The 18,302-nt window shown below is 35.7% G+C and overlaps 1 protein-coding gene across 2 annotated transcripts in view; it reads left to right on the plus strand.

The window, feature by feature from the left end:
- Positions 1–18,302, plus strand: part of LOC110669436 (dicer-like protein 4) — an 81,154-nt gene that overhangs the window by 37,115 nt on the left and 25,737 nt on the right. For both annotated transcript variants that reach the window (XM_058139584.1, XM_058139583.1), the window contains exons 12-21: positions 751–911; positions 1,026–1,232; positions 1,336–1,598; positions 1,687–1,961; positions 2,041–2,462; positions 2,665–2,765; positions 14,344–14,549; positions 14,699–14,908; positions 16,499–16,936; positions 17,081–17,353. In XM_058139584.1, the coding sequence (XP_057995567.1) occupies positions 751–911; positions 1,026–1,232; positions 1,336–1,598; positions 1,687–1,961; positions 2,041–2,462; positions 2,665–2,765; positions 14,344–14,549; positions 14,699–14,908; positions 16,499–16,936; positions 17,081–17,353 (2,556 nt within the window). The remainder of the gene's footprint in view (positions 1–750; positions 912–1,025; positions 1,233–1,335; positions 1,599–1,686; positions 1,962–2,040; positions 2,463–2,664; positions 2,766–14,343; positions 14,550–14,698; positions 14,909–16,498; positions 16,937–17,080; positions 17,354–18,302) is intronic.

Genomic DNA, 18,302 nt, shown 5'->3' on the forward strand with positions numbered 1-18,302 from the left:
TGTTCCTCCCGCTTGGGTTACATTGTAGCTTGGTATTTGGGCCTTACAAATGGCTTACTTTCCTCATATCCCAACAATGTGTGATTCTAAGCCTTGGGGTGTTACTATGTACACAATTTCCTGAACAGCACATATTACCATTTGAAAGTTGAAATAATCCAATAAAATTTGATAAATCTCCTTTTTTTTTTATCACAAGTGTCATCCAAATATTACAATTTTAGTTCGCTTTATGGAATTTAAATTCTATTTTTTTTTGAATTTTTTTTTACTTGTAAGTAAGAAATAAGATTGCCATTAGGGTAAAGTTTTTTTATCAAGGTTGAAGCTGCTTATCAAGGAAGAGGAATAAGTAGAGTACATTATTGTACTTACCTGTCCATTAAATAAAAGGAACAAAAAAGGGGGAAATATTGGAAATGCTTTGGTCAGTTAAGTTTCACATCATACTTATCTTGCTGCTGCTTGGATTTGAAATTTTGGAACTCTAAGCTGTCGCTGTGTGCTTGTGAAAATACTATACAAGCAATAATTGCATAAAAATCTGATGAAGATAACAATCAAAATCTTTATAAGCTGCAAAATTTTGTTAGTAGTGAAATGCAGAAACCCTGATTGTTTAAGGTGTTAGAGAGATGCCGAATTGGTTGGTGGTGTTTGGTCCATGTAATTGAAATATGTGGCATGCATTAATACTGGCTTCTATAAACTGAGGCCAGTAATTAATTCCTGTGGCATTTGATTTGGCAGTTGAATTTATTGATTGCAACTAAAGTGGGTGAAGAAGGACTTGATATTCAGACATGCTGCCTTGTTATTCGATTTGATCTTCCAGAAACTGTTGCCAGCTTTATACAATCTAGAGGACGTGCACGTATGCCTCAGTCTGAATATGCATTTTTGGTGGACAGGTGATTTTCTACAGTAGTATATATATGTGAGTGTGTGTGCGCGCGTGCGTGCACGGTTGTGTTGCTGCTCTTTTTTCCCCCTCTTCTAAACCAGATAATTGTTCCTAATTGCAGAGGCAAACAGAAGGAGCTAGACTTGATAGAAAGTTTTAAATACAATGAAGATCAAATGAATAGGGAAATTGCTTCGAGAACATCTAATGAGACATTCGTTGGTCTTGAGGAAAAAGTATATAAAGTAGATATAAGTGGTGCTTCTGTCAGTTCTGCATATAGCATCTCATTACTGCATCGTTACTGCTCAAAACTTCCACATGATGAGTATGACGTGGTTCTAACTTTTGATTTGAAATCATTTTTATGCTGGAAATTTTGATTATTTTAAAATAAATATGTATTTGAGATTATTTATTTGTTTTTCCAGGTATTTTGATCCCATGCCAAAATTTTTTTATTTCGATGATTTAGGAGGGACTATCTGCCACATAATTTTACCCTCAAATGCTCCAGTACATCAAATTGTTGGCACACCACAACCTTCGCAAGAAGCTGCTAAAAAAGATGCTTGTCTGCTAGCCATTGAACAATTGCATCAACTGGGTGCATTGAACAATTTTCTTTTGCCACATCAAGAAGATGCGGATGAAGAGTCAGTGTTGCTGTCATCTGATTCTGACAACTGTGAAGGTTGAAATGTATTAACTCACTATTGAAATCTTCTAGTCCCTTTCTCTTTGACTGCCTGTTTGATATATATATATTTTTTTGTTGGCAGATGAGGGTTCCCGAGGTGAACTGCATGAGATGCTAGTTCCTGCTTTGTTGAAGGAATCATGGACTGCCTCAGAGAACTGGATCCATCTACATTCTTACTATATTGAATTTTGTCCTTTTCCTAAGGACAGGACCTATGAGAAGTTTGGTCTTTTTATTAAGGCACCTCTACCTCAAGAGGCTGAGCAAATGCAACTCGATCTTCATCTGGCTCGTGGTAGAATTGTGACAACAAAGCTTGTCCTATCAGGAGTCATGAAATTTAATACAGATGAGGTAAATTTTAATATTTTAGTGAATTCGTAATGCTTAACTTCCAGGATTTCACTGATTTTCACTGATTATATGTGGACAGATCACCATGGCAATGAATTTTCAAGAAATGTTTCTAAAGGTCATCCTTGACCGAAAAGAACTCATTTCAGAATTTGTTCCCTTGGGGAAGGATTCCTTTTGTAAATCAAGCCATACTTTCTACCTGTTGCTTCCTGTCATTCTGCGTGGTTGTGGAAGTGGAGTGACAGTTGATTGGGAAGTTATAAGAAGATGTTTATTGTCTCCTGTTTTCAGAAGCGTGCAAAAAGAAAATTTTCCTTCAGTTGCTCATTTGCAACTTGCCAATGGTTGCAGAAGTATGAGGGATATTGAGAATAGTTTAGTTTACATCGCACACAAGAAACAGTTCTACTTTGTGTCTAACATTTTTCATGGAAAAAATGGTTTCAGCCCACACAAAGGTTCAAGCACTCCAAGTCATTTGGAGCACCTAATTCAAACGTAGGTAACTTGGTTTCTTGAAACTTTAGTGTCATGGTCATATAATCCATTTAGCTTCTCCCCTGAATTGTTGTATGCTGTCTTCTCCCTACTTTCTGCTTTTAGGACTATTCACATGTTAAAGAATTTTAAGTGTCTTACAAACTACACAGTATTTTATTTTCATTTTATCGTGGGAGATTGACTATACTATTGATATTAGGTTTGGCATTCAACTTAAATATCCTGAACAACCTCTTCTTCAAGCAAAACCGCTCTTTTGTTTGCACAACTTGCTACACAACCGAAGGCAAGAGGATTCTGGTAATTTTTTGAAACTTCTCTTTTCCTGATTAATGATACCAGAAGTTATTTCCTTGCTCATTAAGTGACAATCTTGCTCATTCTTCTAGTTGTATGGAGAAGAAATATGTTGTTTGCACAGTTGCACACTGAAATTACCTTTTTGGTGAATGAGAAGTTGCTCTTCAACCAAATTGAGAGAAAATGGAAGAAAAATTTAGGCTCCATTTTATTAGTAAAAAAATAGAGCATGAACTGGATTTTGAATGGGTGATTCTGATTCCTAGTCTTTGGCTCATGTAAATAAGGATTGAAATGTGATTCCCCCAAATAAGTGAGGAATCAACCATTCCCCCCTCCCCCTTATGGAATTAGATTCCCATTTGCATGGAAATCATATCAAACTATGAACTATGAAGTCAAACCAATGACTACATACCACATGGAATTTAAAATATAAAAATAAATATATAATAAAATAAAAATAAGAAATTTTTTTGACCATTGATAATCATCCACAAGGAAATTAAATTAAAAAAATACTGACAAAAATTGTAAAAATAAAATTTTATTAGTTAAGCAAAATAAATTTTGAATGACAAGGCCATGCCACATAGAATATACTTTAAAGAAAAATAAATAAATAAATATTAAAGCAGAAAAAGAAGTAAAATAATGTGATAAAATGTAAAATATTTACCAATCAGAGCTTGCCATGTGGAATAAATAATTAAAAAATATTTTTTAAATTAAAAATAAGTAATTGCTAATTTTGAATTTTTTCCAATTTCTAAAATAATTAACTATAAAAATTGCAGGAATTTATAAGAAGAATTTATTAATAACATGTGCGTGTTACCTTATTTAATTAATTTTTTAACAAGGATATTATAAATGTTAGAATCCTTGTAATTATTAGGTGTATCAGTAATTATAGCAAACCTATGTAATTAGAATCCCTGTAATAAGCTAGGTCTTTATTTAGCTTCCTTTTATGTTTGTAACTCACCCTATATAAATAGGAAACCTTGTATATGTTTAAACACATAAGGAAAAAGAATTTTTTCCAAATTTACTTCTTTTTAACATGGTATTAGAGCCAAGCCAATTTTTTTGGCGTGAATCTTCCTAAATAGTAACAAATCTAGGTTTCACCAAGGGTAATACTTGGAGCGTCACCTAAGATAGGAGTTGAGGGTTACCACCCACCTCAAACTGCAGCCCTCTTGCCAATCGGCTCTTTCTCGGAGGAAGCGTTGTCGTCCGGCCACGTGCATGACTACACACGCCCTATTTGTTTCCAGTGTCTCTCTCATGCGCTGACACGTGGGGCACTTTCCAGTGACCTTTTTCGGTTGAAACTTCTTCCGGCAGCCTCGCCTGTGTGTAGCGACCCTGATCAACCTTTTACTCCTTGCTGGTTTGTTTTTCGTTCATTGGTTCAACCTTTTTTGGTATTGTTCTTGTGTGGATTCTACTGTTAAAACTATTTTATCACTGTCAGTGTGTTTTTCTTGTTCCTTTTTTAAAATATGGTTGATGGAAAGACTGTAGATTCAGAAGTTAATTTTGACAATCCCTCTCTGCAAATTAGTCCCATGAAGCTTGATGGAGCCAACTATCTTGCTTGGTCAAGGTCTTGTCTTTTGTTCATCCAAGCTAGAGGACTATAGGAGTATCTTACAGGAGACAAGAAGAAACCAGAAACTTCGAGTTCTACCTACAGTCAGTGGGCGTTAGAAAGCTCTCTTATCATGTTATGGCTCATTAAATCCATGCAACCAAATATTGCTCGTGGATATTTATTGCTGGATAGTGCAGCTATCATTTGGAGTGCTGTTTCCCAGGCCTATTCTCAAGTTGGGAATGATGTATAGGCTTATGAGCTTAGAAACAAGGTTCATCGTATGAAATAAGGTGAGATGACTATTGCTTTGTATTACCTCAAGATACCTCAAGATTTCAAATACCTCAAGATACGAAAGACAACCTCTAAATGAGATTCTTATGATAATGCATGTATTGACTTACCAAACTCACTGGATAGGATATATCTGGTTTAGTACGGGAAAGATAAATCAATCTCCCTATTAACCTCTGATATCTCCCTCAGTCAACTGATTTTCCAACTCCTGCTTGTAGTCTGTGATAGTTTCAATAGGAGATTCAGCAGGTTTACAGCCTAACATGCTAGTTTCTTCTAGAAGATCCAATATATACTTCCTTTGAGAAATGAAGATTCCTTTGTTTAATCTGGCCACTTCTATTCCAAGGAAGTACTTTGATTTACCTAAGTCTTTAATCTCAAATTCACGAGCCAAGAGTTCTTTTAGATTGGCTATTTCTTCCTGGTCATCTCCTATTACAACTATGTCATTAACATAAATGATAAGCAATATAATCATACCTCTTCAATGTTTTATAAATAGGGTATGATCAGCATTGCTTTGATGGTATCCAAAGGAAATCATGGCCTTGCAAAACCTGTCAAACCATGCTCTAGGTGATTGCTTCAGACCATATAATGCTTTCTTCAATTTGCAGGTTTTCCCTTTAGTTTTTTCATTATAGAATTCCAAAAGAATTCCCATTTACACCTCCTCCTTTAAGTCACCATGCAAAAAAGCATTTTTGACATCAAATTGCTGTAGATTCCATTTAAGATTTGCTGCACATGACAACAAGATTCTGATATTATTCATTTTTGCAACATGAGCAAAAGTCTCCTGATAGTCCACCCCATATCTCTGAGTGAAGCGTTTTGATACTAATCTTGCTTTGTATTTTTTAATGGAACCATCAGCTCTATGCTTTACAGTGAACACCCGCTTGCATCCAACTGGTCTCTTTCCCACTGGAAAAGTAACAAGATCCCATGTTTCATTTTTTGCCAAAGTCGTCATCTCCTCTACTATAGCTGCCCCCCATTTAGGATTAAGATATGCTTTCTTCCAATCTTGTGGGATAAAACAAAAGAAACAAACAATACAAAGGCTCTATACATAGGGTACAAAGAATCATAGGAGACAATGAGATATAGGATGTTTAGTATAGGTTTTGACTTTGTTTTTAAGAGTAATAGGAAGATCAAGATCATTAATAGAAGAATCAGAATTGGACTGAGAATTAGAAGAAGACTCACTGGATAACTCCTTAGGGCTAGGATGTTCAAGAGTAGAATCCAGGGGTTTTGATGCTCAATGATTGTATTAGTCTTTTCACGATAAGTGTAGGTTCTTAAATCTACCCTATTCAATCTTTCTCTAGATTGAGAGGCAACTATTTGAGGAGCAATTGGTTGGTTTTTCTCACTACTTAGATTTTGGTTCAAGTCTAGGAATCTCCCCCTAAAAGGTGTAGGGAAAATAACCTCTTCCTTTTTATTCTTCCCCTGAAGAGGTGGCTGGAAATAAGGTTTAGATTCCATAAAGATGACATCCATGCTCACAAAGTATTTCCTTGATGGAGGATGATAACACTTATATCTCTTTTGAGTTCCAGAATAACTCATAAACACACATTTTAGAGCTTTGGATTCTAATTTCTCAACGTGAGACTTATGAACAAACCAAACACAACCACAGAGTTTTGGAGGAACTGTATAAGAATTCTTACCTTAAAGAGCTTTTGAAGGACTCTTAAAGTTCATGGTATGAAGAGGCATTCCATTGATAAGATATGCTGCAAAAAGAACAACATCCCCCTAGTAAGATGTAGGAAGATTCATAATGAACATAAGAGACTAAGCTACTTTAAGTAAATGTTTATTTTTCCTCTCAGACATCCAATTTTGTGCACTAGTATTAACACTAGTCTGATGTAAAATCCCATATGAATTTAAGTAAGACTGAAACATTCCATTTATATATTCTATACCATTATCAATTCTTGGAATTCTCACTTGAGCATCAAACTAAGTATAAATCATTTTGTGAAACTATTAAAACCAAGAAAATACTTCACTTCTTGCTCTCATCAAATAAACCCAAGTTATCCTAGTGCAATAATCAATGAAGATAACAAACTTTCTATAACCAGATAAAGAGACTGTTTGAGTGGATCCCTACACATTGGAGTGAATAGTCATAAAAGAAATCAAAATTTTATTATTTATTGAATGATAAGAATGTCTTGTGTGTTTGACAAGTTCACAAGCATCACAAAGTAGTAAATATGGTTTGCATTGTCTAAACAAAATGGGATATAATCTCGCTGAAGTAGAAAAAGAAGGATATTCTAATCTCCAATGTCAATGAATGAGCTCTTGCTTAGCACTCGTAAAATGTCCTAACAAAGCTTGGTTCGTATTAGGATTGAAGAGATTGTTATTGTCATCCAGTAGATACAAGCCATCTTGTACTCTACAACTGCTAATCGTTCTTCCTATTTTTAGTTTATGAAATATGCAATGGATAGGGAAAATTTCATTTTTGCAATTAGGAGCTTTGGTAATAGAACTAACAGATAAAAGGTTAATAAGAAAGTTAGGCACATGTAAAACTGAAGTTAGTTTTATAGTGGGAGTGCATTCAATTGAACCTGTTCTAGAGATATTGGCTAAGGATCCATCCGCTATGCGGACTTTTTCTTTTTCTGAACATGGAGAATAGGTTGTAAACTTATTTGAAGAGCCTGTCATGTGCCTATTTGCTCCAGAATCTATAACCCAAAAAGATTTTTCAAGATTGGCTAGAAGAGCATTGCCTGATTTAACAAAATTAGAAGAGGCAACTGTGGTAGTTTGAGATTCTAGCTATTACAGCAAACACCTTAGGGACTGCACTTCTTCATTGGAGAGGATCCCAGTGGTATTTGTTTCTTTAGAACAATCCACTGTCTCAGATGTATTTGCTTGAGGTCTTGCTAATCCCATTCGTTTACCACCACGTCTTTTATTTGGATGGCCATGGAGTTTCCAGCAATACTCCTTTTTATGCCTGGATTTCCCACATTTGTTACAGTGTAAATGATCCTTGTCTGATGGACCATTATTGGAGTTATGTGACTGTTCTCAGGAAGAAGCAGCTACTAACTCAGCCTTGTTAGTAGATATAGAATGTATCGTGACGCTTCTACGACTCTCTTCCTATTTTACATAATAATAGGTTTGCCTTAGGGAAGGCATGAGATCCTTAACAAGTACTTGGACTTGAATATGATCATTCTCTATTTCAACCAAGCAAAAAAGTCATAAATAATCTCATTTTCAATCAGTTTCTGGAACTTGATAGCATCAGCAGTACATGTAGCCTGAAAATCTTGATAGTAGTCTAGCTCTTGCCATAAACCACTCAATTTGGCAAAGTACTGAGCAATAGTCAATTCATCTTGTTTCTCATAGATTTGTGCATCATTGCCCATCTGAGAGTAAGTTTGGGAAACTGCCTTCCAAATAATTGTTGCACTGTTCAACAGCAAATATTCACGGGCTGTCTGAGGTTGCATCGAATTAATAAGTTAAGACATCACAAGGGAATTCTCCGATTCCCATTGACTATAAGTGGTACTCTTAGTTGCCGGTTTTGTTTCATCTTCAGTGACATATCCTTGTAGTCCTCTAGCCTGCATAAATAACAAACAAGATCTTAACCATGCAAGATAATTAGTACCATCTGGCTTTATGGGACTGATTTATAAAGAAGGATTTTCAGTCATAGTATCTTAGTCTCTGAAATTTTCCCTTTTCCTTCAGCCATTTTTAATATCAAACCAACAGCAAGGTTGCAAGGAAAAAAAAAAACTTTGAACAAAAAAGCAAAAAAGTGTAGTAACAGTAGCACTTGCAGTAGCAGATTGCGGAAGAAACAAAAAAAGGTCCAGGAACCAAAAGTGCAAAGCAGATGGGAAGATCAGTTGGGCAGTAGCGTAACATTGTGGGAAGACTACTGGAAGAAGGATCGGTCAGAAAAAAAACACTCAAAAACAGCTCCACGTATTGGCTCGTGGGATTGGCGGCGAAGCTTGAAGTGGTGCGTGTGATCACAATGGCGCCGGACAGCAGAAAAAATTCTGGGGAGAGGCTGATCGGCAACTTTTCTTCCCTCTGGGACTGGCATTGTAGACTAACTCCCTCTGAGTTGTTGTCTAGAGGCTTAACCCTAGCAACCCTAACTCTGTTTGCAAGTAACCTCACGCCAAAAATGAATGGCAGGGCTCTGTTACCATGTTGAAATAATTATTTTTGGGAGACAAATTATTTATTTCACTATATTCAATCTGTATACATAGGTTGTATTTATATACAGAAGAATTATCCTAAAGAAGGTATCCTAAATATACAAGGAAAGGGAATCCCATATAGAAAGGAAGACTAATATAAATAGGAAAGAATAAAAAACCCTATAATTCAGTAATACAGCTCTAAAATGTAGGAATATACACATAAATAACGTGATTCCAACACTTATATATTATGTAAACAAGTGATATGAATGAAAGATATAGCCCTTATAGCCTTTATGTTCTTTCCTCCTTTCTTCCTTTCTTCTTATTCTTTTTTTTTTTTTTTTTGTCTAGAACTTAATGCAAACCAAACGGACACTTGTGTTTTTATGCAGTCACAATTAAAGAGAACACAGTAAACTTGATTTTGTAGTGCTGATCTCCTTGTTCTTCAATTGCATGATTTTAATTGAGTTATTAGTCATCTATCTGTGAAGTGGGAGGACTTGCACTTGCAGTTAATTGATTTCTTTGGGATTTTGAAATTGGTGGAAAGCAGGAAACATTCTGAAAGTATTTGGGGAGAATCACAAGTGTATAATATGCATTACTAGTGATTGTACTGCTGATGACCTATGTAGAAAGAGATGATTCTCATTGATTTCAATTAATCTGTACATGGGTATATATATACAATTGATTCCTATAATTGTGTTCTACTAATTAGGAAAAAATCATAAATAAGAAATCCTAAATAGGAATACAGAATACAGAATATACAGAGAAATAATATAGTGATTGACTTTTCATAACATAGTGATTGACTTTCTATAACACTCCCCCTCAAGTTGGAGCATAGATGTTAATCATGCCCAACTTGTTACAAATGTAGTCAATCCTAGCTCCATTCAGAGCTTTTGTGAAAATATCTCCTAACTGCTTTCCAGTTTTGATGTGTCTTGTTGAGATGATCTGTTGTTGAATCTTTTCACGAATAAAGTGACAATCAATCTCAATATGTTTGGTCCGCTCATGAAACACCGGATTAGAAGCAATATGAAGAGCAGCTTGATTATCACACCACAATTTCGCAGTGGAGGTCTTAAAACCTGTCTCATCTAGTAATTGAAGTATCCACATTACCTCACATACTGATTGTGCCATGGCTCTGTATTCGGATTCAGCACTAGATCGAGAAACTACACTCTGCTTCTTGCTTCTCCAAGACACCAAATTTCCTCCAATAAAAACGCAATATCCAGTAGTTGACCTCCTGTCAACCTTAGATCCAGCCCAGTCGGTATCTGAAAAACATTCAACATTCAAATGCCCATAATTGCCACATAGCAAACCTCTTCCTGGAGCGCCCTTCAGATAACACAAGATTTGTTCCAAGGCTTCCCAATGAGCAACAGTTGGGGAAGACATAAACTGACTTACCACACTAACGGCATAAGCAATGTCAGGACGAGTGACTGTAAGGTAGTTCAATTTTCCTACCAATCTCCTGTATCTCTCTGGATCTTCAAACAACTCACTATCCCCTGCTAATAGTTGTAAAGTTGGAGTCATTGGTGCGCTACAAGGCTTAGCACCTAATTTTCCTGTCTCTGTCAATAGATCGAGGACATATTTTCTTTGAGACAAGAAAATACCCTTCTTACTTCTTATAACTTCGATACCCAAGAAATACTTTAACAATCCTAAGTCTTTGGTCTGAAACTGAGTTTGGAGGAAGGTTTTAAGAGATGAAATACCTGCAGAGTCACTCCCAGTGATGACAATGTCATCCACATAGACTACCAAGAGAATTAGGCCAGCCTCAGATTGCCTATAAAATACTGAATGGTCACACTTACTCTTTTGCATACCAAATTCCTGTACTTCTTCACTGAATCTCCCAAACCATGCCCTAGGACTTTGTTTTAAGCCATAAAGAGACTTCCGAAGCCTACAAACTTTACCCAACTCCCCCTGAGCAACAAACCCAGGTGGTTGCTCCATATACACCTCCTCCTGAAGATCACCATGAAGAAAAGCATTCTTGATATCCAATTGATGCAGGGGCCAATCATATGTAGCTGCTAAAGAGATAAACAAGCGAATAGAAGTAAGTTTAGCTACAGGAGAAAAAGTATCAGAGTAATCAACCCCATATGTCTGAGCATATCCTTTTGCTACAAGGCGTGCTTTTAACCTAGCCACAGAACCATCAGGATTTACCTTTACTGTAAATACCCATTTGCATCCAATAGCTTTCTTACCAGTGGGCAAAGGCAATAGTTCCCATGTACCATTAGCATCTAAAGCCTCCATTTCCTCTTTCATAGCATCACACTAACCAGGATGAGACAGTGCCTCATTAACAGTATTAGGGATAGGAACAGAGTCTAAAGAAGTAACAAAACACCGAGAACAAGAAGACAATTGATTATAAGAAACAAAAGAAGAGATAGGGTAAGTACATGAACGTTTACCTTTACGAAGAGCAATGGGTAAGTCTAGATCAGAATCATGATCAGTATGAGGGACAGGATCGCCCAACGAAGTAGCTGGTGGAGGATCTGAGTCAGGAATCTCCAATCTCCTGGAATAAACATGAACAACGGGAGGTCGAGTAGGTCTAGAGACAGAAGGAACAGGCTGTGGGAGAGGACTAGACATTGGTTGGACAGTATATATTAAGAGATCATCCTCCTCCCCCTGACTCTCATACACAGATGATGGAGGAAAAAATGGAGTGGACTCAAAAAATATGACATCTGCAGAAACAAGATATCGATTAAGAGTAGGAGAGAAACAACAGTACCCTTTTTGGAGCCGGGAGTACCCAAGGAAGACACATTTGAGAGATTTTGGATCCAATTTAGTAACCTGTGGATGAACATCACGCACAAAACAGGTACAACAAAAAATACGGGGTTCAATAGGGAACAAAGATTTTGTAGGAAATAAAGTAGTATAAGAATATCCCCATTAAGGACAGAAGACGGCATGCGATTGATCAAAAAACATGCCGTAGAAACTGCATCCGTCCAAAAGTGTTTAGGTACTTTCATCTGAAAAAGAAGAGCACAAGTTACCTCAAGAAGATGACGATTTTTCCTTTCGGCCACGCTATTTTGGGATGGGGTATCCGCACAGGAAGACTGATGAAGAATGCCATTTTGTGTCATATAAGACTGAAATTGTGCTGAAAAGTATTCTTTAGCATTATCACTTCTTAATATGCGCACAAAAATATTAAATTGAGTTTTGATTTCATTACAAAAGGCACAAAAGATAGAAAACAACTCAGAACGATTCTTCATTAAATATAACCAGGTAACACGAGAGTAATCATCAACAAAAGTAACAGAATAACGAAATCCAGTTTTAGATGTAATAGAACAAGGACCCCAAATATCAGAATGAACTAACTCAAAAGGGGATGAAGCCCGTTTATTGACTCTAGTCACAGAAGGCAAACGATGATGTTTTGCAAACTGACACGACTCACATTCTAGTACTGATAAAGACTGAAATTGAGGACACAGCTTCTTCATGGTAGACAAAGAAGGATGACCCAATCTACAATGAGCTTCAAGAGGTGTTAAGGTACTGGAGCAAACGAGCGACCGCAGTACATGATTTTCCAGAATGTAGAGACCGCCTGACTCGCGTCCTCTACCAATAATCTGCTTCGTCGTAAGATCCTGAAACAAACACTGATCAGGAAAAAAGGAAACAGAACAATTTAAGGTACGAGTAAGTTTACTAACAGAAAGTAGATTAAAAGAGAATTTTGGTAGACACAAAACAGAAGACAAAGAAATTGTGACGGTTGGGTTCGCAGCTTGAACCCATGACACAAGAAGTAGAACCATCGCCTAAAGTAAGAGAGGAAGTGAGATTAGACTGAAAAGCAGATAGAAGACTAGAATTATCTGTCATGTGATCTGTTGCACCAGAATCAATAACCCAATTGGATGAAGAAGACACAAGGCATGTAGTGGATTTACCTGACTCAGCGATCGCGATGTGGAACTGGTAGGCTTTAGAGATGCCTGATACTGGAAAAATTGTGCAAAATCCTCTGCAGATACCAAAATAGTTTTCTCAGAGGAAGATACTGTAGAATTCTCTGCTGTCATATTTACCATCTGTGATCGCTGATTTTTCCTCTGAAGTTGCGGACAATTATATTTTGTATGGCCAGGCTCATGGCAATAATAACAAATGACTCCTCTTGAGTCCTGATTAGAACTAGCCTCTCCATTACGCTGATTACTTCTGTTGCCTGTAATTCCTCCTCTACTTCCTCTTCTATTACCCTGTTGTCCATTTGGATTACGGCTAATAAGAGCACTACTGGCAGGCTGTGAAGATTGAGTACTCTCTGTACGAAGGACCCGTGTGAACGTTTCATGCAAAGAGGAAATCTCAGAACTGGAGAGAATCTGAGATTTAGCAGTCTCATACTCAAGGAAGGCACGCAAGAAAACTCATAACAGCTTGCTCCTGGGCCTCTTGAACTTTTACATCAGGACTAAAAGGCAACAATACATTAAGTTTCTCATATACCCGTTTAAAATCCATAAAATAAGCCGTGAGAGACTTATCCTCTTTCTCAGCACGGTAGAATGCCTTACAAACATCATAAATACGGGAGATATTCCCTTTACCAGAATACAGAAAATCTAAGTAATCCATCAATTCCTTAACAAATTCACAGTGATTAATTAAACTAATTACCTCACTATGAATCGAGTTCCGAAGCTGCAAAAACAACCGAGCATCCTCCCTTAGCCAAGTTTGTCGTGTATCATCAGTGGGTGGATCTTTAGTAAGGTGATCATCCTTATCAATGCTACGCAAATAGACCCTAACAATCTTACTTCACTCCAGATAATTCGAACCATTAAGTTTGTGTTCCGTGATCTTAGTCATCACCAGAATCACATCAGAAATAATATTCTTATTGTCTGCCATTTGTTGAGACAAAGAAAACTAACCGAAACGCTCTGATACCATGTAGAAAGAGATGATTCTCATTGATTTCAATTAATCTGTACATGGGTATATATATACAATTGATTCCTATAATTATGTTCTACTAATTAGGAAAAAATCATAAATAAGAAATCCTAAATAGGAATACAGAATACAGAATATACAGAGAAATAATATAGTGATTGACTTTCCATAACATAGTGATTGACTTTCCATAACAACCTAGAAAAAAATATATAATTATTATAAAAAATGCTTAAGCAGCCTTGGGAAAAGTGAGGAAAAGATAATTGTTCTGGATGATGTGAATTGGAACATCTAGATGATATAGTTCTCATTCTTGGGATTTAGGCTGTCTGTTTCAGTTATTTACTTGGACCTAACAATAATGAACTGCACTCATCCTTTGGATCCTTGCTTATAAATTTAATTATTTTAAGAGCAGAAACACAAGAGCTCGATGAATACTTCATTGATGTGCCTGCTGAGCTTTGTGAGTTGAAGATAATAGGCTTCTCTAAAGATATTGGGAGTTCAGTTTCTCTATTACCATCAATTATGCATCGTCTGGAAAACTTGCTTGTAGCCATTGAATTGAAGAGCTTATTATCAGGTTCATTCTCAGAGGGAGCTAAAGTGACTGCCTTTAGAGTAAGGCCATACTACAGAAGCTGTTAATTTAACTATTTGTTTTCAAAAGCAATGAATTAAATTAAATTGGCCATTGCACTAGTCAAATTGTGCTGGTGATTCTCTTGCACAGACTTTTTCTTGGCACTAATAGCTGTACTTCATATCAGGTATTAGAAGCACTCACTACAGAGAAGTGTCAGGAGCGTCTATCTCTTGAAAGACTTGAAGTTTTGGGTGATGCTTTTCTCAAATTTGCAGTTGGTCGACATCTTTTTCTTTTGCATGATACCCTTGATGAAGGGGAGCTTACTAGGAAGCGTTCTAATGCTGTAAATAATTCCAATTTGTTAAAGCTGGCAAGAAGAAAAAATTTGCAGGTATGATTAAATGTTTTAAAATAATATGTATTTTCCAAATAATTATTTAACTATGATGTGGTTTTATACTTTGCACTTTTTATAATTGATATAAGATATTAATAAAGAAGACAATTATAAAATGAAGATTACAAGCTGAAGAAACCATAATAAAAGCATAAAACCGATGAAGTGACACTCTCCAATCTTCTGGAGTTTCAGATAAAGATATCCATGATGAAGTGTGCAAAACTATTTTATCCCACACCAACTATAGAGCTAGACTATAGCATAAAACTGATAAAACCCTTATTCAAATGAAACTTTAGCCTTCCAAGTGCGGTTTGCAAAGGAAAAGCAATGACAATAAATGAGTGTAGACAGATTTACAATCAACTTTCTAAATTCTGAATTCTACTATTCAAATTCTAAAATGGTAGAGGGTGAAAAGAAGCAAGGTGGTCCTGTAACAAGAAAAAAATTAATCGACTTTCTTTTTGTTTGATTTTTGAAAAGGGGTGATTTCAAGGATGAAGTGTCCATAAGAAGTAAAGAAATTATGAATTGGTACATTTTGAAGTGCATAAAATATATATACACAAGCTAAAAATGAAGCATCTCTTTTAGAGACATCTTTCCAAAAGTAAATAGAAGATCCATCTCCAATTTTATTTTTGATGAAAGGGAAAATAATTAGATACTTCTGACATGAACTTCCAAGGACTTTCATGTGTGACGTTAGCATTTATCCAAGCATCCTACACATTTTGTTGCAAGCCATGTTTACTCTTTATTGCAATATGACAAAGTGAACTAGGTTCCCAAGGAAAATGCCATAACCATTTCTTAATAAGAGCAAATTTTCTTGATTACAGTTCTTTGAAACCTAAATCCCTTTGAGACTTGGGCTTACATGTTATTTCCCAATGAACTAGATAACCTTTTCTATTTTCCTTAGAGCTGTATAAAAGAAAATTCTTCAATTTTGCAATTTTAATATCAACTCTAATTCTCATTTAAACAATGAAAAATATTATAGAGGGTGTTAACTAGGCAAGCTTGTTAAGTGTAGCCCACCCAAGAGAAAACAATACACTGTTTTGCCCATCTATCTCTTATTGATTATGGGAACCACCTACATCACAAGAAGCCATAGGCCCATATAACCCTTGATGAACCCTAAATACTTTATGGGTTATCAATCCTCAACCACACGTGTTGTTAAAGAATTGAAACTACACAACATTTGAATCTAAACAGATGCCTATGAAGTTGCTTATTTGTCTTTGGGCCTAAAGCTCTATCAAAAGTTTGTAGTAAGAGTGAAATAGTTTCTGAAAATTTTCTATCCTTGGAAAAAAGAAAGAGATATCATCAGTGAATACTAGGTAGGAATTGGGATTCCCACTGTGGGAAACAATTCCTGCATCAGTTCAGCAGTAATACAGAGATTAGAATAACCCACAAGATACATGCGTGCACATAGAGATTAGAATAGCAAACTCAGAAAAACAAGACTCTAAATTTTTCATGGTTTGGCAATTGGCAATGTGCCTACGTCCACGTTTTCCATTTCATTTCACTACATAAGTGGTTCCTGTTTCTTTTCAGGTATATATACGTGATCAACCTTTTGACCCCTGCCAATTCTTTGCTTTGGGTCGTCCTTGCCATATAATTTGTACCAAGGAATCTGAAGGAAATATTCATTCTCAAAATGCTAATGGGGTCAGATGTAGTAAAGGTCACCATTGGTTACATAGGAAAACAATTGCTGACGTTGTTGAGGCTCTTGTTGGAGCATTTATTGTTGATAGTGGCTTCAAAGCAGCAACTGCATTTCTTAAATGGCTGGGCATCAGAGTCGACTTTGAAGCTTCAGAAGTTATCAAGGTCTGCCTAGCAAGTAGAAGCTTCATGCCACTTGCTCCTTCCATAGACATTGTTGACCTTGAAAAATTGTTGGGTCATCGATTTCTGCATAAAGGTCTGCTTCTACAAGCATTTGTGCATCCTTCCTACAACAAGCATGGAGGAGGCTGCTATCAGGTTGGTGCTCATTCTTTTCTAGCTAGGCATTAAGCAGCAAGCGATCCTCTCTCCATTATATATATATATATATCACCTAACCAGCTTTGGGACAATTTCTATTCTGATACTGTTCCTTTCTAATGCTTTGACGGTTTCAAACAGAGACTCGAGTTTCTTGGGGATGCTGTCTTGGATTACTTAATCACATCATATCTGTTTTCTGTTTATCCCAAGTTGAAGCCTGGTCACTTGACAGATCTGAGATCAGCATTGGTGAACAACAGAGCCTTTGCCAATGTTGCAATTGATCGATCTCTCCACAAGTTTCTTTTATGTGATTCCAGCAACCTTTCAGAGGCAATAAAAAATTATGTGGATAGTGTTAAAACACCAGCATCAGGAAGGGGTTTGCTTGAAGGTCCAAAATGTCCCAAGGTATTGGAAACATTATTTTATCATCCTTTTTGTTTTTCTTGATGAATTAATCTGTATTAGTTTATTCTGAGTGGTTTGTTTAGGTGCCTTAAGTTGCTTCTTACAAGGTTTTAAATGTTGATATGAAAGAACATGTTTTTACCTCACCCTCCTAAGGAATTTATATATGTTATTCCCATTCATAATTTTTAGACCTAATTGTTAAAATCATAGGAACAATGAACTTGATAGAGGAAAATTGTAACTTGAGGAAAGAAAGTTCATGCTGATCAAATCATGACAATTAGACTTTTGCTTCACTTCCATCAATCATCATCATATAATACCTGGAAAATAGGATCTATCTAAACACGTTGATCTTATTCCTAGAAAATGCAGGTTCACATTTCAATAATATATATATATATATATATATATATATATATATATATATATATATATATATATATTTTATTTTTTTTTAATTTATCATTGTGGAGATTTTTTTCCTTTTTTTTTCATTTTATGGTTTCGTGCATGGTTTAAAATCGCGGTTGCGGTTGTGAGTAATGGAAATGGGCCTGTAATGGCCGTAACGTAACTGTAACGACCTGTTGGTACACATTTTTTTAAAAAATTTGCAAATTTCATAAAATGCATACCTATTCAAAGATATAGTTAAAACTAAAATATACAACTACATAATAAGTGTAAATATATCAAATAAAGATATTAAGTTCATTATTTTTATACATCATTAATATATCCATTAAATTCTTTGATATTATTAATATATCCATTATTTTTATGTAGTAGGAACTAATTTTCACATAAATATATTTATTAAATTCTTTAATATTATTTTCTAATTATTTATTTATTTGCCTAAAAATGATTAGAAAAAGTTTTAAGAATTAGAGAAAATAAATAATAATTCACTTTTGATACTCTTGAACTCAAAACTTTGTAG

The sequence above is a fragment of the Hevea brasiliensis genome, chromosome 17, assembly GCF_030052815.1.
Source record: "Hevea brasiliensis isolate MT/VB/25A 57/8 chromosome 17, ASM3005281v1, whole genome shotgun sequence".
Lineage (NCBI taxonomy): Eukaryota > Viridiplantae > Streptophyta > Magnoliopsida > Malpighiales > Euphorbiaceae > Hevea > Hevea brasiliensis.